This window comes from Zychaea mexicana, assembly GCF_025766255.1.
Source record: "Zychaea mexicana strain RSA 1403 chromosome Unknown BDB00scaffold_32, whole genome shotgun sequence".
Classification (NCBI taxonomy): Eukaryota; Fungi; Mucoromycota; class Mucoromycetes; order Mucorales; family Lichtheimiaceae; genus Zychaea; species Zychaea mexicana.
Genome location: NW_026516695.1, coordinates 97312 through 119957, shown reverse-complemented (window position 1 = coordinate 119957; position 22646 = coordinate 97312). Strand labels below are relative to the sequence as shown.

At 42.4% G+C, this 22646-nt stretch overlaps 9 protein-coding genes across 9 annotated transcripts; 5 read left to right on the top strand and 4 right to left on the bottom strand.

Annotated features, from left to right (window-relative positions):
• Nucleotides 1–1790: 1790 nt before the first annotated feature.
• On the top strand, nucleotides 1791–3806 carry BDB00DRAFT_905609 (major facilitator superfamily domain-containing protein; the record flags this gene model as incomplete). Its single annotated transcript, XM_053128586.1, has 6 exons — nucleotides 1791–1970; nucleotides 2059–2181; nucleotides 2248–2413; nucleotides 2477–2636; nucleotides 2731–3028; nucleotides 3128–3806. 6 exons carry the CDS (start codon nucleotides 1791–1793, stop codon nucleotides 3743–3745), a joined length of 1545 nt encoding a protein of 514 aa, XP_052980142.1. The 3' UTR covers nucleotides 3746–3806.
• Nucleotides 3807–4425: 619 nt separating this feature from the next.
• On the top strand, nucleotides 4426–7049 carry BDB00DRAFT_938661 (alkaline-phosphatase-like protein). Its single transcript, XM_053129294.1, has 7 exons — nucleotides 4426–4634; nucleotides 4721–5084; nucleotides 5176–5241; nucleotides 5333–5934; nucleotides 6017–6296; nucleotides 6376–6727; nucleotides 6824–7049. Exons 1-7 carry the CDS (start codon nucleotides 4465–4467, stop codon nucleotides 7009–7011), a joined length of 2022 nt encoding a protein of 673 aa, XP_052980141.1. The 5' UTR covers nucleotides 4426–4464; the 3' UTR covers nucleotides 7012–7049.
• A 727-nt stretch (nucleotides 7050–7776) lies between these two features.
• Nucleotides 7777–9738, top strand: BDB00DRAFT_821088 (uncharacterized protein). The gene is made up of 5 exons (XM_053123351.1): nucleotides 7777–7841; nucleotides 7927–8205; nucleotides 8292–8592; nucleotides 8700–9031; nucleotides 9127–9738. The coding sequence occupies exons 1-5, from the start codon at nucleotides 7821–7823 to the stop codon at nucleotides 9283–9285; spliced, it is 1092 nt and encodes a 363-aa protein (XP_052980140.1). The 5' UTR covers nucleotides 7777–7820; the 3' UTR covers nucleotides 9286–9738.
• Nucleotides 9739–9943: 205 nt separating this feature from the next.
• On the top strand, nucleotides 9944–10343 carry BDB00DRAFT_787551 (uncharacterized protein; the record flags this gene model as incomplete). The annotated part of the gene is made up of 2 exons (XM_053120713.1): nucleotides 9944–9986; nucleotides 10078–10343. 2 exons carry the CDS (start codon nucleotides 9944–9946, stop codon nucleotides 10341–10343), a joined length of 309 nt encoding a protein of 102 aa, XP_052980139.1.
• Nucleotides 10344–10482: 139 nt separating this feature from the next.
• BDB00DRAFT_348963 (regulator of volume decrease after cellular swelling-domain-containing protein) lies at nucleotides 10483–11459 on the top strand. Its single transcript, XM_053117029.1, has 3 exons — nucleotides 10483–10763; nucleotides 10864–11081; nucleotides 11196–11459. Exons 1-3 carry the CDS (start codon nucleotides 10621–10623, stop codon nucleotides 11444–11446), a joined length of 612 nt encoding a protein of 203 aa, XP_052980138.1. The 5' UTR covers nucleotides 10483–10620; the 3' UTR covers nucleotides 11447–11459.
• An 8-nt stretch (nucleotides 11460–11467) lies between these two features.
• Nucleotides 11468–14915, bottom strand: BDB00DRAFT_821074 (glycosyltransferase family 20-domain-containing protein). Its single transcript, XM_053123350.1, has 8 exons — nucleotides 14134–14915; nucleotides 13847–13987; nucleotides 13614–13739; nucleotides 13482–13534; nucleotides 12651–13373; nucleotides 12387–12569; nucleotides 11939–12309; nucleotides 11468–11847 (listed from the first exon to the last, which is right to left on the bottom strand). Exons 1-8 carry the CDS (start codon nucleotides 14792–14794, stop codon nucleotides 11472–11474), a joined length of 2634 nt encoding a protein of 877 aa, XP_052980137.1. The 5' UTR covers nucleotides 14795–14915; the 3' UTR covers nucleotides 11468–11471.
• Nucleotides 14916–15427: 512 nt separating this feature from the next.
• BDB00DRAFT_349040 (uncharacterized protein) lies at nucleotides 15428–16496 on the bottom strand. The gene is made up of 2 exons (XM_053117030.1): nucleotides 16000–16496; nucleotides 15428–15898 (listed from the first exon to the last, which is right to left on the bottom strand). The coding sequence occupies exons 1-2, from the start codon at nucleotides 16319–16321 to the stop codon at nucleotides 15567–15569; spliced, it is 654 nt and encodes a 217-aa protein (XP_052980136.1). The 5' UTR covers nucleotides 16322–16496; the 3' UTR covers nucleotides 15428–15566.
• BDB00DRAFT_905593 (PAP2 superfamily C-terminal-domain-containing protein) lies at nucleotides 16403–18082 on the bottom strand (the record flags this gene model as incomplete). The annotated part of the gene is made up of 3 exons (XM_053128585.1): nucleotides 16403–17021; nucleotides 17193–17687; nucleotides 17797–18082. The coding sequence occupies 3 exons, from the start codon at nucleotides 18080–18082 to the stop codon at nucleotides 16672–16674; spliced, it is 1131 nt and encodes a 376-aa protein (XP_052980135.1). The 3' UTR covers nucleotides 16403–16671.
• Nucleotides 18083–18151: 69 nt separating this feature from the next.
• BDB00DRAFT_821063 (uncharacterized protein) lies at nucleotides 18152–22498 on the bottom strand. Its single transcript, XM_053123349.1, has 12 exons — nucleotides 22287–22498; nucleotides 21912–22189; nucleotides 21411–21846; nucleotides 20723–21309; nucleotides 20538–20635; nucleotides 20361–20466; nucleotides 19902–20280; nucleotides 19536–19820; nucleotides 19232–19426; nucleotides 18937–19155; nucleotides 18744–18847; nucleotides 18152–18671 (listed from the first exon to the last, which is right to left on the bottom strand). Exons 1-12 carry the CDS (start codon nucleotides 22435–22437, stop codon nucleotides 18426–18428), a joined length of 3084 nt encoding a protein of 1027 aa, XP_052980134.1. The 5' UTR covers nucleotides 22438–22498; the 3' UTR covers nucleotides 18152–18425.
• Between the last annotated feature and the right edge of the window lie 148 nt (nucleotides 22499–22646).

The following is a 22646-nucleotide window of genomic DNA, read 5'->3' as shown; positions in this document are numbered from 1 at the left end:
AGCATGTCAGTATTTATTTGTCGCGTACGATACAGAACTTCACGCAGATATCTATCCAAGCAATTGTACAAACAGCACTTGGCTTGATTACTCCTTCCAGCTTATAAAAATACATGGCACATAACGTATTAGTTTTGGTTTTCCAAAAAATGCTATGGCTTGTCCAAAGTTTGATCCATCTGAAGGGCACCCCGTTTCAATAAATTCGAACAATCTTGTTGCCACCCACGAGTCTCGTGGTCTCCTCGCATGTATGTAAGCAAAAATGCCCGATATGAGAGTTCTGATATTACGAAATATCACAGTTATGTACGCTGATTGCAAAGTCCAAGACCGATAATGCGCGTCCGGTTGGTATACTGTTTGATGATAGCGATTTCATTCCTCATGGCTTCATACGATGGTCACGCGTAAATATCCACACCATAATCAATGCCATAAAACGTAATGCCGGACTGCGCTATGACAAATTTGCTGTTGTAACCGACGAAAGAAAAAGGTCGAAAAGTGATATCACTAATAGGCAATTTAAAGACTTGAGCATGATTATATATGTGGTTTTTCAATGCCCAATAAGTAGTACAATATTGTAGCCTTGCTATATACATTGTATACCATGTCGATTGGACCTGGGGAACGATAAGACTGATGACCGTCCAGAATTCAATTAAGTAATCAAGCTAGTATTTGAACAAGCCTAGAAGAAGAGAATTTCCATGTGTTTAGCCTGATATAACCACTGAGTTCTTTTTCCTTGTCAAGAATGCCCTTTGATAATAGGGGAAATTCAAGTTTGTCTTTTAATGCTATTACTTTCGAAGGCTTCAAAAAGCATCAAATCACAATCTAAATTTCCGACGCCTGTATTGAAAAGATAAGTAAGATTAGTACATACAGCTGCGACATGATACACCATCTAATATGAAGCGACTGCTTTATTTCTTATTCCGTCATATTTTCCTATATACGATTCAAGCAGCGAATGATCTATTATTCCAGCCTGGTGATAGATTCAAAGTGACTTCACTGATAAAGAAAATCCGGATTTCATGTATCTGATAGCGGCACTACTGTGATTATGGGTCATGGGCTGTGCCATTCAAGCATACAGAACAACCATTCAAGATATAGAATAGATTTTATTTACTTGGTTCAAGTAGGTCCCTAATATGCATACATGCCTCTCGAGTAAATACAGCAGTTCCTTGCGGATACATTTTTGCAATATGGATTATGTGACGCACATTGTTGTTTAATACCGCGCAGTGGTGTTCTTGGTGATTATTTTGTATAGTATTAAACACAATGATGATGTACTGTAATTGACTATATTACTGGTGTTAAGGTGTTAACTACAGAACATACAGTATGTGCAAAACGCTATGCAAGTACTTAGCATAGCCCAATCTCAGTGTATCACTATGATGATGCAGTACAATGCATGCATGTGCATGAATAAAGGAGCTTTATGCACCACGTAAATCTTTAAACATCAAAACCGTTTTGAAAAGCTCTGAAATTGGGACTGAAGCTGCTTCAGACATTTTTCTTCTTATTGACAGAATCCTTCTTGCCTGTGACGTTTACAAGAAGAAGTCTCTGTCACTTTTTGCTCCTATATAGCATGCTATCCTCCCCAGAACCTTGAGAGCACAAATAAAATTGTTTACCTTGCGAACTGACGATAATGATAGAAGATTTGTACATACAATAGTTTATTTTACCATGCAGAGTCGAAGGTTCTATTATGCTGTTGCTCACCTCACCATAGACAAGTCATTCACGACGCCATGAAAGAAAAATCGATCGCTTTAGGGCACCAAACTGAAGAAGATCGTCTAAATCATGCGGCTAGTAACAACGAAGGCTTTAAAGTGGCTAAAGTGAACTATAGCCCCGAAGAAAAGAAACTTTTACGAAAAATCAATTTGACCACTGCTCCATTTATATTGATTATTATTTTCCTTCAGGTAAAGAAAAAAGGAACATTGTTGCTCAGTGCATTTTAAAGATCACATGATAATGATGATTCGAAGATGGATTTTTGTCTTTGCTTAGTTCCTAGACAAGACTGCATTGAACTTCTCTGCAGTTCTGGGTCTTTTTGACGATACTGCGATCACTGAATCTGAATTCGGCTGGTTGGGGTCAATATTTTTCATAGGATATCTTTTATTCCAGGTACGCCGTTATCAACAAAAGTTATGTTGTATAAATGATTCGTCTAATGAAATGGACTATATGTAGATTCCATGTCAGTACCTATTGCAGCAGTTGCCTATTTCAAAATTTCTGGGTGTGTTTCTGGTGCTGTGGGGTACTGTTACTGCTTGTGAATCACTCGCACGTAACTTTTCTCAGCTTCTAGGGCTGCGATTTCTGCAAGGATTCCTTGAAGGCGCGGCGCACCCTTGTAAGTAACTGTTTTCTGTGAGAATTCTTCAAGAGCAATATTCGCTCATACGTATACAAACAGGTATACAATTACTGTTTAGTACCATTTATCGACGCAATGAACAGCTGACATGGTTTGGAGCACTAGTCGCAACGAACAGTTTCGGATTTGCCATTGGCGGAATCATAGGCTTCGGATTCACAAATATAGATGACCTTTACGGTTTAAGTGGATGGAAATGGTATGTCTTGTCGTACAAAACTTCTTCTTATCATGGTGTGATGTAATTTGCATCTTTCGCATCCCTGCTGATCGCTGTACTATTGCAATCACAGGTGTATGATTATTCTGGGAAGCGCCACGGCCACTGTTGGCATCCTCACCTTTCTTTTCTTACCTGATACGCCAAAATCGAAATGGTATCGATTGAAACCGGAGGAAAACGACATTGTGGAAGAACGATTGCGTGATAATAAAATGGTCCATGACACTTGGATAAAGTGGGATCAAATATTGGAGGCGCTGGGCGAGTTTCGATTCTACTGCTATTTTCTGATTTGCTACCTAATGAACACGCTGAACGGATGTATAACATTCTTCAGTACACTTATCATCAAAAGTATGGGATTTTCTGTAAGTATTCTTGTCACTGAACAATTGATATAAACTACTCAATGTTTCTTTCATAATGTTCTTTCTTTCTACATTGCTCATATAATATGTGTCATATAGAATGGTTCATCAGTCCTGTTTAATATTCCCGCTGGTTGCTCTTCTGTTATTATTACTGTGATTGCCATCTATTTCAGCCATCGGTTCAACGAAAACGGCTATGTTGGCGCCATATGTTGTTTTGTTCCTTTCATTGGTTTGCTGCTGCTCATCTTGCTTCCCACTGGTGGTGTTCTGCTGATGGGGCTCTGCTTAACTACCGCTGCACCGGTGTATGCATTAGCTCTCTCAATGATTTCGAATAATGTTATCGGGTCCACGAAAAAGATATTCTACAATGGAGCTTATTTTGTTGCATACTGCCTTGGAAATTTTACTGGGCCACTCATGATGCGATCAGAAGAAGCACCTAGATACACGAGCAGTCTAATTGGCTATATGATTGCCGTCATCATTTCAGCTCTCTTATTCCTGTATCTACGCTGGACATATGCACGCGATAATCGGTATCGATTGCGATTAAAAAGGGAAGAAAGAAATTTGTCACCATCCTCTAGTAGGATAATACCAGCACATCAGCGACCCTCGATTTCAAACCAAAATAACAGAGGAAATCAAGAAGCAGCAGTAGTAGATCTTACGGATAGACAAAATTTGAATCTTTTGTATCGCCCATAACCAGTGCTACTCAGTACATATAGTCATTTCGTACAATCAAAAAGCCTCCAAGACATATGGCACATCGTACATGTTTAAATTTTCATTGGTTATAAATCCAGTCTCAGCCAAGTGGTCTTAAAACATAATTGAAGGCTACCATCTTTTTGTGATCAAGTAACAAAGTTTTTTATGCCGAATGTTGGGATTGGTGAATGTGCATAACTCCAAATTTATGTGAGGTAACACGAGATCTTGCTTTTGTTTACAGTAGTAGTCAACCACGTCTACCATACTATGGAAGAAAAAATGCTACTTTTTCCTTGTCAATGAATACGCCACTACTCTCCTTTAAGCGTCTTTGCTCAAAGCAAAAGCAAAAAAAATCAAAGGATATTGAATGAGATGTCACGGATAAATCTCCGGTGTATACAACTCTTCTTGAATTTCTCTTATTGCTCAATTAACCTCGGGGAGATCGGGGTGTAGAAAACCCGATCCACTGAAATGCAGGATTAGTGGCGCATGGACAACTTGAGTGCAACCCTGGATTGACAACAGTCAATGGCAGCATGTCCACGCGTCATGCCTGCCATCAGTATTAGATTTGTTTCCTGGTCGTCCATAGATATTGTGCTACATTGTACGCTAGTACATTATATAAAGCACGCGTCTTTCTTTGTTTTCTTCCAAACGTGAATCCTCGGGTTAGTGCTTTAATACACAAACATACAGGTAAAATGAAGTCGGCCGGTCTCTACAAGCTTGCTTCGTTGGCATTGATCTGCTCCACTGCATTGGCATCTGCTTGCCGTCCTAAGCCATACCGCCTGACCCCTGATCCTGAGGGCCAATATCCTCGTCTCGGTGCCTGCCCTGACGATCACAGCTGCATTTTCCCACCCGATTTGTAAGTTTACTACTTGTTGATACCATGTGATAAAACGTGTTTCCTGTAATAAGATTAACCGTTATTCAACGCTGTTACTTAAATAGATCCCAGTTCTTGCCCGGCTCGTATTTTGACCTGCGTGTCGAATTGCATGCTTATGATAAGAACACATCCAACCCTGCTCCTGAGGCTTACTCCAATTTCAAGACAATTGTGCGCAAGGACGGTGGCAAATGGGTCGATGTGGATGATTTCTTTGACTATGAGGAAACACCTGCTTTGGAAAACTGGGACTTTGAATGGGTCGACTCAATCAAGACTCTAATTTCTGAGGACGCTAAGCCTGTGGATGTCGCAGTGACCTCGCGTATTTGGCGCAAGCTTAAGTTCGATAAACCTGGTACTTATGATGTCTCGGTCCAGTATGGGTCCGAAGAAGGCTACACTGTTCGCTATACAGTCATTGAGGTAATTCAATTCAACATCCTTTAATCTTGCTGTTAGTTATTTATAGCTCTCCCTATAAATGTATGCTAACATTTATTATTACTCCTCATAGCCCAAGAAGCCCAAGAAGAAGGCAAAGAACGCCATTCTTTTCATTGCCGACGGTTGTAACGTTGGTGTAAGTACATATTCTTACTATTTCTCGAGCTGGTTTTATGTATTGTGTCAAAAGTAACTAAAGTTTCGGCTACCCATTATCACTTTCTCAGATGATCACTGCTGCTCGTGCACTGGCTCGCCAGCACACGTCTGGAAAGTATCACTCGCTTCTCTCTTTTGAGGATTTCGACAACTTGGGCCACGTTATTACCCACTCAATCGACGGCTTGGTCACCGACTCTGCCAATTCTGCTTCCTCGTATGCTAGTGGTCACAAGGGTAGTGTCTCCGCGATGGGTGTGTACGCCGACTCTTCAGCGGACCCACTTGATGATCCTAAGGTTGAATTAATCACTGAATTAATCCGTCGCCGCCAGCCCGGAAAAGCTGTCGGTGTTGTTTCGACTGCTGCTGGTCAAGATGCCACTCCCGCTGCATTCTACGCCCATACACGTCTTCGATTTATGTCTGATGTAATCGTTGACCAAATTATCAACGGTTTGCCTAATTGGGTTGATGCCGTTGCTCCTGATGTCTGGCTTGCCGGTGGCGCAGAGTACTTCAAGGGCGAAAGCGCTTTGAACGGCACCGACTACTACTCCTTGATGGAGGACAAGTATGGCTACCAGGTAGTCATGAACAAGAAGGATTTAAACAAGTATCACGACGATGACAAGCTTTTAGGTGTTTTCCGCACCGGTAACCTTGATGCGTAAGTCAAATATTTTGCTATCAAGATATGGTGGGATTATAATTCCTCAATATTCAAAATTTGCTATGCTATTGTCTGATAGCTGGATGGAACGCAACATCTTTGTCAACAATACTGTTGGTAACGGTGCTGCTCCTAACTTGAGCGGTAATGATGCTTTGGGCTCGGACCAACCTGGCTTAGATGACATGACTATCAAGGCCCTGGAGGTCTTAAAGAAGCGAGGTGGCGAGGATGGTTTCTTCTTGATGTCGGAAGCTGCCTCTGTTGACAAGCAGCTCCATCCTTTGGATTTCTCGCGCGCCTGGGCTGATTTGATTGAAATGGATGTTACCATTGGCAAGACTGTTGAATGGCTTAAGGTATATAATACATCGGCTTGTATTATATACCGCTTTTTAATTTAATAGTATGCTAAATTTGTTAATTTTGCTCTACTAGAAAAATGGTGAATACGAAGATACTTTAATATTATTCACAAGTGATCACTCGCACGCCTTTGATGTCTATGGCTCGGTCGATCAAAAGTACATGGCCGATCACTCTTCTAACAAGGACATGCGCAACTCTATTGGTCTCAACTCTGCTGCGGGATGGCCAGGCTATTCCGATAATGATAATGATGGCTTTCCGGATAACTGGACTCCCAAGATTACTTTGGCTGCTGCCACTAACAATGGTCCGGATCACTTTGAATCTTTTGCCATGGCCGACAGCCCTCGCACGCCTGCTGTGCCTAATGATGATGGTGCTTATGTTGCTAACAAGGAAGATCCTGCTGGAAAATATGGCGGTAATTTTCTCGTCATTTTGGTGTAAAGAAAGGAAGCTTACATAAAATATCATACATATTACTGATAATGTATAACCTTCACTTTTATTTAAATAGCTGGATTGCATATGGCCGGTAACCTTCCTGTTTCAAATCCTCTCGGCAGCCACACCATGGCTGATGTTTTCATTTACTCAAATGGACCTGGCTCAGACTCATTCAGAAACACCATTGAAAACTGGGAAGTCTTTTATGGCTTAACTGAGGCGCTGGACTTGCAAAGTCCTACTAAGCACGAGAAGTAGAATCGCAACTAAAGAGGATGGTTTGATAGTAAATTTAGAGTATTTAATTTTTACATAACACATAAAATAATAGAAATGACTTGTCTTTATCATCATTATCATCAGCTGTCTATTTTTGCACTACTCATATTCGAACCATGCCATTTTCATATTTCCAGTTGCCCTCATTCCATATTCAACACGTAACCTACTGAATAAGCTCATCGCCATCTCCAGTATATCAACAGGCTTGAGAATCATGAACATATACGTAATTAACAATCATACCGGACGAAAAATAGCTGACCAGAAGGGAAAAGCAGCCTTTGACGTGTTCCATAATACAAGACTCCCACAAGCAATATTTTTTTCTTTGATATAGCCTTGCACGATATATCAATTTGCAGCACTACTAGTCGGAAATCCGACAGATAAAGCATTTCCTTTCACTAGTAATGTCTACTATACAGTTAAAGCGGTAAAAAGTCTTCGGTGACTCAATGTGTTCGTTCGTTCGATCGTTTTTTATAGTAGTAGTACAGCCTGCATACAAATAACGTTAGCCAGGCATTTTTCTCCTTCCGGTCTTCACAATCTTATGTTCAAAGCGCAAAGTCGCAAATTATGAAAGAGGCAAGGACGTAAGTTGCTGCGGGGTTTTGGGCTAAACTATGAAGGGATGTGTGTAGTGAAGTGGGCTCAGCATGTACCTTCGGGTGATACAAAAGTTTAGCCCACCATCTCATGCTGAAACAACAATAACAAACTAACGTCTTTTTGTCACTATTTACTTTTTCTCTCCTTCTTTCTCCAAGATTATAAAAATACAGATGATCGATCTCAAAAAGATTGTAAGACTCTTCGCCTTTTTCTCATTTTTTTCCATTCAAATCGACGCTCGCCGCTCATGCTTAAAATCATGCTGGTTTATGAAAGAACGAACGGATAACGCGATCCAAATGGATCAAAATATATCTCGCACTTGTTGTGATTCAGGGGGTCCTGATTATCGCCTTAGAATCTGCTCTTGCCAGTCAAAATTTAGCACAAGCTCGTATCTTGCCAACTTTTCCGCCTGGACAGCGAGAACAGGAACCACTGGACGGTATTGCTAGACAGGTGAACCATGTCAGAATACGGTTAAATCGAGCTAAATGGGAGAATATCGCATTTGTCGCCATACAAATATGGTTTGTCGTTATGGCGTTTGACGCTGTGAGTATACGACATAGAAAAAGCAAAAAGCCTAGAGTACGGATCTAAATTTACTTATTGATCGCCGTATAACACGCTTTTCGTAGACTATATACCAAAATGCATCCGAAGTCATAGCGCTTGCGGTCATTAATTTGGTCTGTGCAGCTTTAGGCGGTCTGCAAGTTATACAGGCCGGACACCGGATAAAAACAATTCAGGGGATCAACCAGGATTTCGACCTGAATATCAATGTATACTCAATACGGACAGTCTACTATATGACGATCGTCGCAACGGCATGCTTGACCCTATTTGCATTTATATTTTTATATTTATCGATTTTGGTCGTACGTGAAATTGGTTGGGTGACCTATAAAAAGATCGGTCCGGATGTTGGTATACAAAGTAAGCATCAAAATTTGGGTCACACAAGTTTGGTGCTGCAAAAAAATCAATGACCCACTATTACGATCAGCATCCCTAACCGCAACAAAATGAGCAATGCTTAATAGAAATGTACACCGTCTTCCAGCTATTTGTATTAGCACTCAAGATCGATGTATTTGTCGAATTCTTGGTGTCATGCTTTTACGTCACGCAGTTTGCTACGGAAAGCGGGTTCGAATGGGAGACATGGGTCGAGCTGTGTATCACTGTTTCGATGTTGCCAATGCTATACTTTGCACGGATAGCTGTCGCTGCAGAAAAACGGTGGCAAATGATCATATTTATTCTTTTCCAGCTTCTCGTCGTAGCCGTATTTACTCTAATGATCTTCCAGACAATGGAGCCCGGTAACTTTTGGTACACATATATTGTTGCTATCGGCTTGGTGTTTGCAGTGGTAATAGATAGCGCCGCAATTATGAGCATATATTATCATATTATTACGTAATAGTCGAGTCTATTAACATATGAATCTTTATGTATATGCTGTAGGTCACACCTATGCTTGGATGTTGGACAATGTATAATTTCAACAAAGGACTCGCTCCATATATTCAACGTGGTAAAAAGAAGAAAGAATACCCGACAAAACAACAAGAACTCCATGAGCAAAGCCCACTCCAGTCATCATGGCAAATTGACGACGATTGAGTTCTTACAAACTTTTCATAGCTACATATACCCTTCCCAAACTTTGTCATTATCATCTTGTCTGCCTTTTGAAGACTCTTGTCAATAATCCTATTCTGCGTGACATCGTATTCTTTTTTAGTTTGGATGGGAAGGTCTTTCGTACGGAGTATTATACGCTGTAAGCAACTTCGAAAGATTGTGCATTAGTACTGTACGAAACTCAAAGCCTAGGAGAAGCCAAGCTTTTATAGCATGCCTTTTAAACGAGATAGCCATGTCTCTATGTTGACAATGTACCGAATTTAATAGATTGAAATATTGCTTACATGGCGACAATCGGTTATTTTGTGCAAGCTCTCTTCGATATTATACACGCTAGATGATTATTTATAGCAGTTAGAAACATCCTCATAATATATAATATATCACTGTTTTTAGTGATCCAATTGAAATATCTAATATATATTAAAAGACCTCACGACAAACGATTGCTTAGTAGATGGTAACAACAAAGATTTACATGATTTACACTCATATAAAGTTAGCACCAATAGGAAGCCTGTTTTTATGCTAATGCAGGCCAAGCTGACTCTTTTGCCGCAATGTCAAATGCGAACGTCCGCCGTTTCGTTCTCAAAATTTTCTTCGTTCCCTTACTTTTCAGTAACAAAATAACATGGCCCGCAGTTTAAGATCACAAACCAAAAAGAGATTCCGAGGTACGTTTCCAACTTTAATTGGGTTAATTCAAGGATATCTATACGTTTTATCACACTTATTTACAACTATTTTTTTGAAATTGCTGTTTAGCTATTAAGCGGGAAAATGTATTCAAGCCAGTTGAAGATCTGCGACTTCAACGATTAGCTGAAGCACAAGCCAAAGCAGCCGATAAACCCAAGGTTGGCGATCACATGGAGGAGGAAAAGCTGGATTCCGGTAATACAATGGACACTACCGACGAAACCAAAAAGATCTCGACGGGTGGTGCTCGTAACAACAAAGTGGCTCGCAAGTTGGCCAAAAAGAAGGCAAAGAAGGCTCATAAGCCAAAGTCGACCAAGAACCTCTTCTAAAAAAAGTTTTACTTTTCGACACGCACTTCATAACAACACATACACGACCGCACAACATCAATAATCCTCTTTTTTCTTCCGTTATCGCTCTGTATCTCTCATTTTTGCATTCTACATTGTTTTCTTTATGTATCCATGATATAAAATCGTATGCCATAAAAATATTTGCTTTTCTTGTTCAGACTGCGGTGTTTCAGAAGTGGGGTATAACTGGAAGCGCCTGCAACCATTGAACGCGTGGTAGCTCAACTCTTCTTTTTTCGTTTGTAAATCGATAATGACAGTAACATTACTCTCTTCTCCACCCGATCTTTCCGATCAGGCTGTTCGACACACACAATGCAACATTGATCTACTCATTTTACCACCGTTGTCAGGCGTTGACAGCACGATCCAAGGCGAATTAAACGTCTGTGAAAGGTAGAACAGAACAAACTCAATCGAGCGCACAACAGCATTTCCTACCTTATGAAAAACGATCAGACAAGCATTTAATAACAATTCGTTTACTCTGATACAGTCAAGTTTATTTCTATTCAGAATCAGCCGGATCGGGTATTGCCGTTGAATATCCAGACATCATAATCCATGCCATTTCGCGTCAAGACGGTCGACCAAGCATTTACTGTCAACTTGAAGCTGGCCGTTTCTTTCCCAACCAACAATTGCCTGAAGACGAAGAAGAACGAGAAGATGTTGTGACTGAACTCAAGTTTATGCCCCAAGATCCCGGCGCACGTAAGTTGGCACCGACGTTATTATGCGGAATAAGAAGGATAAGGGAGACAGTGATCGTTAGTAGTATTTGGCACATAAGCAGCGGTGGGCTAATAGGTCGTATGAAATTCATAGTGGAAGCTATTTACATGGCCATGTCAACATGCGCAGCGCTTCATCCAGACGAGGACTTTTTGGCCGAGCAAAAGGCGCTGGAAGAAGAAAACGACTTCTTTGCAGATCCAAGCGATGAAACCGAACTGAACGAAGTACAACAAGCCGCGTTACGCCACTTGGAATCTGTCTTTGTTTCTCCTGCACCTCAGCAGCAACAACAAAATGGAACAGCATCAGAAGAACAAGACCAAGATAAACAACACCAGTAGCAGCAATAATGAAATAGTGGTTTTATTATGATAAATTACTACTACAACCAATTTCAGCCATACGCCCTAATACATTCACTAAATCACCACTTGTCTTGACATGCCAATTTGCCATTGTTTTCTTTTCCGGTGGACCGATGGTGATAGAGTATAAGGCTTGCGCATGTGCTAATCGTGCAGTGCTCAGTGTTCGGAACATGTCTTCGTCCGTCTTGTCGTCGCCAGCGCAGATCACAAAGTCGGCATTGGCATGTTGTGCCAAAATGCGTTTTACAATCTCGCCTTTGTTCACTGAAGCAGGTCGTACTTCGATATTCTTTTTGCCGATCAGGACTTCAATGGGTAGCTTGGATACAATTGCGTTTTCAAGGTGGTTTTGACACTCCTTGGCTTGAAAAGCACTAGGGATAGAAAGAGAAAGTATTTGTAGAACATCAGCATCCAATCCGAGCAAGTTTGCAACAATTTCGACCACAGCAGCTGGTTCTTTACCCGTATTGTGCATCAGCCATACGATAGTGCCAGGTGATGGATGATTTTTTGAATTCGATGAAACTTCCTTGCGTTCTTTCAGTGTAGTACTCAAAGATCTCTGTAACGTCATGCTTCCAGCTCATATTGACATCGTCAAGAACATTTGTCCATTGTGTCGCTTTGGCGGGCTTCAGGAAACACCCATGTTCTGCGCTTAGGCCAATGTTGGTGACAGTACTGCCGAGCCAGTTATCTAATGTTTGCTGATCTCGTCCCGAGATAACCCAAACTTCGTTCCGTGGATCGTCGCACAAGGTTTGGAGATATTGCAGCATTTCCTTGGAGGGCCGTGCGTCGGATGGAACCGACACAATAGGCGTTAATGTACCCTGGAGAGATTCATGCCCGGTCATTATAAGATCTCTTTTTTCAAACTGCCTTTGAGAACGAGAGAAAAAGGACTTACATCATAGTCGAAAAACATAAGTCGCTTCTCAGCCTTATTATAAATATCCAATAGTAAATCACTATCAAGCGCAGGTGTGGCATGGGATTGTAACGATCGTTGCTCGGTGCAGCTTACAAGCTGCTTGACAAACGAATGTGCCCAGAAACTGGCGGTGTGCGCGGTAACATGTTCATACAATTGCTAGATATCTTCATTAGCATTGCTACTATCGAAACGCATCTTAGTGATGTGGAAATCTTTCAGCAAACAATAATACTGTACCATATGTCGGGTCAATTTCTCTTCTGGAGTCATAGACAATGCTTCGTTGATTGCCTTGGCGACACCAGCAAAATCCCACGGATTTACCATCATGGCTGCACTAAGCGAGCCGGCGGTTCCCGTAAATTCAGACAAGATTAACGGACTGTAACGTTCCTGCTCATGCTGACAAATAATAAACTCGAACGAAGTCGTATTCATGCCGTCGCGAACACTCGTAATTAAGCCGACATCCGCCGCCGACAGCAAAGCATAGTACTCATCGCGATCAATATCCTGATGATAATGGTGCACGGGTGTAAACTCGAGCGAGCCATAGATGCCATTGATCTGACTAACGAGCTCAGAGACCTTGCTTTCCAGCTTGTTGGCGCCATGGACAGTGGGTGTAGTGACCTGAATCAAAACGACCTGATTACGCCATTCCGGATAATCATGCAGGAACTGTTCAAACGAGCGTAGTTTTTGTAATACGCCTTTGGTTTGATCCAGTTTGTCACGTCCGATGATAATCTTTTTCCCCGCATACATACTACGGATGGCGTCCATTTTTGGCTGCACGCCGGGTTGTTTGCGGAAGCGGTTGACACGATCGACGTCGATGCCGATAGGGAATGTGCCGACTGAGACCTGGTGTGAGTTGGCGTTGACGCCTACGAGTGTGCTCTCATAGCCTAGCACACGCGTGCATGAGGATATAAAATGACGTGCATAGGAGTATGTCTGAATATTATAGAAAGCGAAAGAAAGGTTGATAGATGGTGATCAAGACGGCATTCCTTTTTTGTTGGGTAGCACAACCTTTCCCATGTTTTCCTTTTCTTTCCCTACCTGAAAGCCGACGAGATCAGCACCCGCCATCCCTCTGAGGATTTCCTTTCGTGCTATACGACGATAGCGATATATGAGCAAACAATGCTGCAGCAAGATGTATGATAGACGATGTATTCTTTGCATCTTTACCTGCCAGGCATCGGAAGATCTCTGAGCTAGGAAATGTAGCATGGATAAAAATACCAATGGCGGCATCTGGTATGTGTGCGCGGACCATTTCGGGAACCAATAGGAGATGATAATCCTGGATGCAAACTGTTGTTGTGCGAAAATGTGTTAGTATAAGAGAGAGGGTGCACCTCTGTTGCTGCTATATCTCCAGCCTCCACTGTCCCTTCACTCAGCCTTTTCCATAAGCTTACTAATATCGCCTTTCTTATACTGTGCTACAACCGTATCTGCAAACTGCTGATTGACTGCCACGTAATCCTTCCAGTATTGTTTTTCGTTACGTCCGTCCGTCGCATTCGTCCACACGAGATAATGAAACAACGGCCAAAGAACTAAGAAAATCGATCATCTCTGTGTTACACCATCACAATTCCATATATGTAACTTCTTCCGTGATCACATCATCATCACCACCGTATTTTTCAACACCCTATTGAGTATAGTCCTCCCCGTCAGGCGTCAGACGAAAATTGCTTACCCTCTTTGCAGTATCCTTCATAATGACCATGTGCCTTATTATCCAGAAAAATAGGTACAATCTTCCCTGTCTCCCGCAGTAATCCTTCCAACTTCTGCTTATCCTTTGGCTCTATGGATTCCGCGGAAACAATCTTTTTCGAATGCGCAACACGAATTGGCCCGGTCCAGCCAATATGGATCGTCTCCCAATGTTGAGCGAGACTCTGCAGGCCGGCGTACAGTGCTCCATGGCCACGACCTTGGACAACGGTCCAATCAGCTGCATGAAACTTGACGCGTAATGTTCCTTGACGTCGGTGATGGCGGGCCAGTTTGGAAATCGGGGCGCCGGATGGGTATGTTGCTGCTGCCTTTTTTTGTTGGTGCATTTTTCTGAACAGATCCACACTTTCGTGCTCTTCATCCGTCGTGGAATCGAGGGATGATGCAGCGGGAGAATAAGGTGGCGTTGGTGGTTGTTGTTGCTGATTTGCTTGTTGTTGTTGATCTTGGGTATTATCATAATCGTCAATGGGCGTCATAGTAGGTGGTGATCGCATAATGCTGTATGGAATTTGGTGCGTCACATTGATGATGCGACCTGGTATATTGGGTAAATGGCCCGATAGTGGTAGGAATTGAGCCACGTTTTCTGCCGTCAACAGATCGTTTAATGTCATCTTCCCCTTTACACCTTAGCCAATAGTAGTATAAAGATATGGGGTAAAGAAGTAGTATGAAGAAATAGAGAGAAGAAAGGGAGAGTTTGTGTGGTAGTGCGAGTGTGTGTTTGTGATATGAGAAAACGAGCTGGCTGGGATTTCGATCTTCTCTTTGCCTTTTTATAGGATCCAGAAGAAGTTATTTATCTCCCGAACAACGGGAAGAAGTGACCGGGCGCCAGCGCATTCAGGGTATCATCGTTGGGTCGGACAAAACCAATCTTGTCCGGCGGGTTGGTTGTGGGCGCTATTAATCTGTATGTACAATAACTTATTTTCACATTCCTAGAAGATAAACTAAGTCTTCTTTATTATACAACGCACATCTTCCTTTAGACAAAACAGAAACGGGGTTTGACACGTGGTCACAGAACAGCTGTGTGCCAGCACATTAGAAGCATCATGTGGATTTGCTATTGGTAAAGTAAAATTTAGGGAGTGGCCCATCTTCATCGGAAAAGGCTTGAACCTTGTCTTATCTCTGGGTTTGCTGCATATCCTCGCCAATCCTGTCAATCACCATAATACACTTTTTGAGGCGGAGCCGTTTATACCTTTCTTGACGTTTCTCAACATGTCCAAGTTTGGCATATCGATCTCTCTCTTTCTCTCGGCTGTCTGCTGTTCTTTCTATCATCACAAGATGATGATGATGATGATGATTACTACATGCACACACACATAAATATGGCTGTTTATATACATAAATACCCGCGCCAAAAACAAAATATTACAACATAAGTTTATAGTACAATGATGCTATTGGTAAAAATGTTTTACTGGCAATCCTTGCCGGGACAACCACACCGTTGTTGTTGTCATTCCCATGGTGAAAAAATTGGTTGTTACGCAACAGACCTATGGCTAGCGGATGCTGTTGTTGATGATGTTGCCACCGCATTTGCCGGTTTTTATCGTCACGATTGTCGTGTCGATGATGATTTACTTTAAGCGGTCGAGGAACGATGATGCTATTGTTGTCGTAGCTGTTTACATAGTAACAATACAACAAATTTTGTCTAGACCGATAATCCAAACATTTCGATACGTTCTTCGAAAACTCTATCATCATAGTTGCATACCAATGTCATCGTCTTTGATATGTTCAACATGGTGTATATTATACAATCGTCCGCGATGCGAAAGGTATGAGTGGCACTTACGTGAACAAGAAGATGAAGATAAAAGCGGTTTGGACTGGATCACAAGAACCAGACAACGTGTTGTTGTTGCCATCGCTATCCCCTCTTTACGTTGTCGCTTTTGTTGTTTCTTTTTAAGAATCATCACTGGGTGACGATGATTGGGCTTGAGGATCTTTTTAAAATAGGACAAGAGCAAATGATCATGCAACCACCCCTTCCTCAACCATTTCCGTCTTGCTGTGTTTGCCAGTAGCATAGTCGTAACAGCTAGTAAAACTGCTACAGCAATAAGAAAAGTTTTTGGGCGACGCTTTTTCATCAACCATTCCAAAAAATACATGATCCGTTAAGTGTGAATATCCGGGAAGAGGAGCAAAAAAAGAGTTCAATTAATCAATGAGATATAGATAGAAACGCGGAAAAATAAGGAGTTGGTATAATGTTGTTGTTGTTGTTGTGATGGTATAGGGTTGTTGGCTACTGTGCATGAAACCCTTTTTGCCAAGTTCATCCAATTTTTTTTGGCGGACGAGCATATAGTAGATGTAAACAAACCATACCCCTGTATTTATGATGATGATATGGAGAACCATTTACTGTACACTTTCCAAATGATAGTATAGTACATATTATGATGTGTAAGAATTAGACATAATTGGAATAAAAAGACGTATTAACAAAGAGGTGCTGCTATGTGGGTAAAGACTGAGACGTCATCTCGTGTATATCTACCATCGGGGGAGAGGGAGAATGCATGTGCTGTTCAGCTTCATAGGTTAACCGGCCGTGCTCATCCATGATTCCCAGGGCCCGTAACCGGATATCTAACCCATCCGCGTACATGCAGAGCCACATTACCCATGTAGGCATTAACGGCGTCGGCTGCCATGTCAAGAATTCGTACGTCGTATCTGCATCGAACGATGCCAACCGTGATCGGAATAGACTTCGAGTGGAGTGTCCTCGAAACGCAAACATGGTGCGTTTTGATGCCTCTAGAATAGTGTCCATGTACATGTACCATGCTGAATATGTGATATCTTTTTTTATAAAAGACGAAAATGGCGCATATAATAGCACGGCCCCCTTACGTTAGTTTCGTTCACTATGTGTAGGGTCTAGCTGTGCGTACTACTGCTTCATCTTCTTCTTGTCGCTTTCCCACGTCCATGCATGGGAACAAACACACAAAAGCACGAAAAATAACTTACAAACAGCCAAGAGTACATCAACGGTATAATGAAACCGAGTAAACAAGATCATAAGTAAAGCTGCAAGCACAATCAAATAGGCAATCCAGCTAAATATACGTCTTACGCGCGTATGAATGCGCCAGACCATCACGCAGGACATCATGGCCGATGTATGACCTGAAAAGATGTTGTCTGTGCACGGACTCAGCTGTCCACCGATTTGTCGAAACAGAAAACTGAATCGGGCACCTGCGGACCCGTTCAAGGCTATATCAGACGGCACGCAATTGTTGACACGAGATGAAGGCAAAGTTGTCACAGCCACACAGATGCCTCGAAAAATGTATATGGCGCCCATAATTACAAGCCATCGACGTAAAACAACTATCCTTGTCGTCCAATCTGGCGACTGCAGTGCGAAACCGAGTGTCGTATACAGTAAGGTGGTAAGCAGCAAGTAGTTGACAGTTAGATAGTTTTCAACGCGTGGGAATGCATCGTGCATCAAGTCGGCTAACGTATACTGATATTTTTGTGTGTGCATGTGTACATGGTTATTGTGTCATTATAATGTCAGTATGTAGGATAACCATGCAGCACACAGTGCCAAGAGAAAATCAACAGTGTCTTACCTTGTCATACGGAAAATGCGAATATCGAATTTCGCTCAACTGGGCAAGAAAAGACTCAATGAGTCCGCATACAATAAGCCAAATGACGGACAGTGCGAGTCGCAAGAAATCATGGTTGTAAAAGATATACAAAACATCGTGCCAGGTCCGAATTCGGCCCGGCGGCTCGAGTCGTAACTTGATAAATCCAATCCGCTGCCATGTACTATCCCAACGAGCGATTGATGCAGGTGGCTGTCGCCCCTTTGCGCTCGAACGGAGGAGGTATTGTATCATCAGAACTTATTTAAAGAGAAGAATTAAAAGAAAAAAAGAGTGAAACAAAAAAATGAGGTTCCATGTTTTCGGATTTAAGAGCTGTAGTGATATCTTGTTTGTTTTAAAGGAGTAAAAGCAAGGGTCGCATGTACGTAACACTGTTCGCTGACAGCAATACATCACAGTATGATAGCTGATCTCCATCATGCGTAACAGAACCGAAGTTTCAATGTCTATCAGTCCGGAAACAAGGAAGCTACATAGTAGACGTGCCCCTTCCTGTTCATCCTTGCTATCATTTTTTATTATACTACTAGAGCAATTTTTGATGTTTATAGACTATTATCATTAGCATTGCTATTTAATAGTTGCTGTTCTTTTTCATTTCATCTTGTATCTTCCGATGAAGGACACACATATAATCGACATAGGTTTGTACTTCGGCATTCCGGTCTTCGGTCATCCACGTTGAAAATGCAAATTCAACAGCATCCATCTCCTGCCGTACAATACGCAGTTGCAGACATCGTGCTCGTTCAGACTGTAATTGTCTTGAGATATCATGAATTCGTTCGGATAATGAGTTGTCCAGAATAGGTAACGTCGTCTATGAGCAAAGGGTCATTAGTTGCGCTCTTTATCCTTTCCTGCTTTTACTCTATTCATAATAAAAAATTACCATGTTGATATCAATTTGGTCTAGACGTGATACGCCAAAAACTTGCTCCAAGAACTCGGCAGGAATCCTGCTTCCAACCCAAAAGTAGAGGTCATAACCAGTATCTAGTAGTCGAGAAATAATGGCGTATAAGTTAGAAAGAATCGCCGTACGAAGCATGACAATGAATGTATTAGGCTAATAGTTTGTATACCGAGCAGATAAGCGCCCTTGGAGTCCAACCGTTCATAAGAAGCGCGAATCATGGGTGGCAACTTGACTTCACCCTTCAAGTTTGCCACACCGTCTTCTCCGGTCAATTGATGCACCGCGAACATTCGTGGATAGAGCGTCCAGACCAGTTCGCATACACTCATACAATTTAAAGATTTCATGCCAACTACTCTTGTATCCACGTTCATGTCCGCGCCCACTATTCAACAGCAAGTTATACTACATATCAGCAAAACGGTCAACTGGCTTTGATCCGAAATGAATAGCCTACTTACCGCCACGTAGAGAAGTCGATCGCAGGGCACCATGTACATAGACAGGCAACAGTTTGAATGCTTCAGGTAAAATTAATTGACCAGCCGACGTTGATGCTGCACAATTGGTTCTATATGCCGTAAGGATATTCACACATTCTTCTGACAGCTTGGTATGGATATCTCGCCTGTTTTTATGGTATGAATCAAAGATGGCTGATGGTGAACGGGATCGGTTAGTATCAGATTACATGCATTGACAATAGAAAAAATATTGCCTTTTTTCCGGTGCGTTTGCTTGAATTGGATTATATATCCCCTTTACCTTTGCGCACAATAATACTGATGGCAGTATCCTCATCACCTCCTCGGAACACATCTGCGATTTGATTTGTTGCTTGTAAATTCAGATTGTGGACACGAACACGTCGCTCACCGGACCGTGTGGTATATAATAAGGCTGCTTGGAAGTTGACACCCTTAGAAAGGTCCAGTTTGCTGTCATGTTTTAAAACGGCTGCAAACGCCTTATCCTGATCGACTCCCGCCAAGTCCATATCGGTATATGTGCTCATGTGACAGTTACCATAATGATCAATTACTTGAAGACCTGCATTTGTGATAATCAATACCCTGTTGAGTACTACAAACTTCCCAAATTTAAGCAGTCATATCACATGTATCAGTTTACCATCAGAGCATCGGACACGCATAACACCATCATAACCGGTTTCACGATGTACGTCGTGATCAAGTTGATAAGCAATCTTCGAGCTGTCCCGCGCAACATTGAATCCGGGATAGTAACGCAAATCACCCCCTGTTAAGCTGCTAATTGATCCCAGTGTGGCCGCATCGATAAACTCAGTCGGGAAGAGCCATGTGTTTACACAAAGTGCATTCTTGACACATTCGTTACCGAGCTCCTTATATACGTCGTTTTGTGGATTCAGTAGTTGTTTTTCCTTGTCAGTGTTGTATAACGCCTTGTCGTCTCGGGTTCTCAGTGCGTCGTTGCCATAGGTTGGTAAGCAAGATGAGAAAATGAACAATTGGCCACCCGTATTTTGCTGCATGGATACGAATGATATCGAAAGGTAAGAGCTCTGTTGCTTATTACGAGTGCAACAATTTTTTCTTTGATACGTACCAATGCTAGTAATCCTCCTCGAACAGCAGATGTGTATACAGCTTCAGGACGAACCGAATCCTTAAACATTGTTGGAAGATTATCCAGTAATTCAACAATTATATCCCTAAACATCAATTCATCCCACGTCAGTGCTTCGTTAAAAACTCAAATTTGGTTTAATAATGGTATACATACTGTGACTCTACCGGATCTACCGAAAATCCCTCCTGCAACGGCAAAAACATTTCATTGATATCGCCCACTACTAACATTTGTGCCTGAGACAATGCAGGCTAAAAAGAGGATAGAAAAAGTGTTAACAAAAAACTCACTTAACGGCAGTAAATCCCAATTGATACTATATATATTGCGAGACTTACCGATAAATTATAGAATTGCACACTGCGATCAAAAGTTATTAACCCAATACGATTGCCCGATGCCAATCGACTGTCACCCTGACCACTAGCACCATAAAGAGTATGTTTGAGAGCATCGCAACAAGCTTGCAACATACCGCTACGTACAGCCTGAGCGGAAACATCAATAGCAAACACGTAGCTTAAAGGGGCTGGTTTGCGCTGCGAGTGATAATCTGCCGGAACTCGAAACTCGACCGAACCGTAGCGCAATTCGGGCCGCTGGTCCACATCAATGCGTCGTCCCGACATATCAACATTGGCAAAGTACCACGAGGGGACTTGGTTTGAATGAGAGCAGATATTACAAATAAAATGAGATCCACCTTGAGCAAATGTGCACCATGGGTTGATATATGCACGGCACCGGGTACAACGAACAGGACCTTCTTCGCCTTGGTCGACTACTTGGATCGGCACCTCTTCTTTCTTTGGTTTGGCGAGTGGTTGAATAACCAAGCCCATTGGTAACTTTGATTGATCAGCAAGTTCTTTGCTATGCGGTATTTTATCCATGGTCGATCGCATAAAACGTGGATTGCAGTTTCCTTTATCATATAATTCGCTGCTGCTAAGTGTTTCTTTTCATTTTAAATTTTTCCCATACACACATCCTTTTTTTCTTTTCTTCCCGTGTAGGTCTTAATACCTTGGTCCAAACCAATGTAGTTGGTCGTCGCCAATGGAACGCGTTCTCGTTCAATTGTACCAAAGAATTTGTCGCCGAAAATCATTTGATCTTGTTCCCGTACCTGAACAGGGGCCGGCATTTGATCTGGATCAATACGCGGTCGTGGTTGCTGGGGAGGTCGCAGCTCTGGCGGTAATTGCTGGCCCGTGTGAGTAAATGGACCCTGGGTATATCCGACGCCCGGGGCTGCACTGCGTGCCGTGGGATTAGGTTGAGCAGGACTTGGCTGGGTAGGTGGTAAGCCATGGGGCCATGGTTTGTTGGATGGTGGTGACGCAGTTGTCGCAGCTGCTGCTTGTTTATTGTTGGTGACTGATGCAACGTCAGGAGCGACAGGATAAATACGTTTCGAATGGTGTGAAGCCGGTGGTGTCGTTGCTGGCGGAGGGGGTCTCTGCGTATCGAATCGTATTAGTTCGCTTTGATTTCAAACTTAAATTTTGCTCTTCTCCATGTTACCTGCGCCAAAGGTTGCTGCTGCTGTGCTGCCATAGATGGCTGCTGAGCAAAAGGTGGTTGTTGTTGCTGCTGATGTTGTAAAGAAGGTCGTTGTTGATACTGTTGTTGAGGCGAAAGAGGACGTTGCTGAGCTTGTGGCTGCTGCAAGTGCATATTTTGCATGGGCGATACCAAGTTGTTGGGCGTTTCTTGAGGAGGGCGTGGTGGTGAGTTGGCAGCAATCGGTCGCTGTTGTACGGGTCGCATCGGCATACCAAAAGCTGGTCGAGGAGGTGCTGCTAAAGAAGTTGCTGCTGTGTTACTTTTTTTAACCTAATTTTTGTCTACGATGTCTTTATTTTTTTCGCGTTGTGTGCGATTAAGAAAATTATGCACCTGCAGCTGGATTAGGCATGACGGGTCTTCCAGGCACTGGGTTCATGGGAGGTCTTGCGCCGGGAATGGGCGCCAATGGTCTCATCCCGGGCCTAACTGGCTCCTGTGGTCGTGGTGGCGCTCCCATGGGCGGCCGTTGATCACCATTCATTTTCGTTAATAAGTAATTTCGTTGCGCGATCCCAAAACGATACGGGAAACGTGTGCAAGTGCAGCGGCGAAAAAAAGTGTGCCTACAAAACCTATCTCCGCAAAGTACACGTTTTCGTTTATTACGGTGAAAGGCGGTGACAACAATAACATGTCGTTAAATAGCACTGAAGTTCGGCGTAAAATCCTGGTTTTCTACTAAACTTGCGA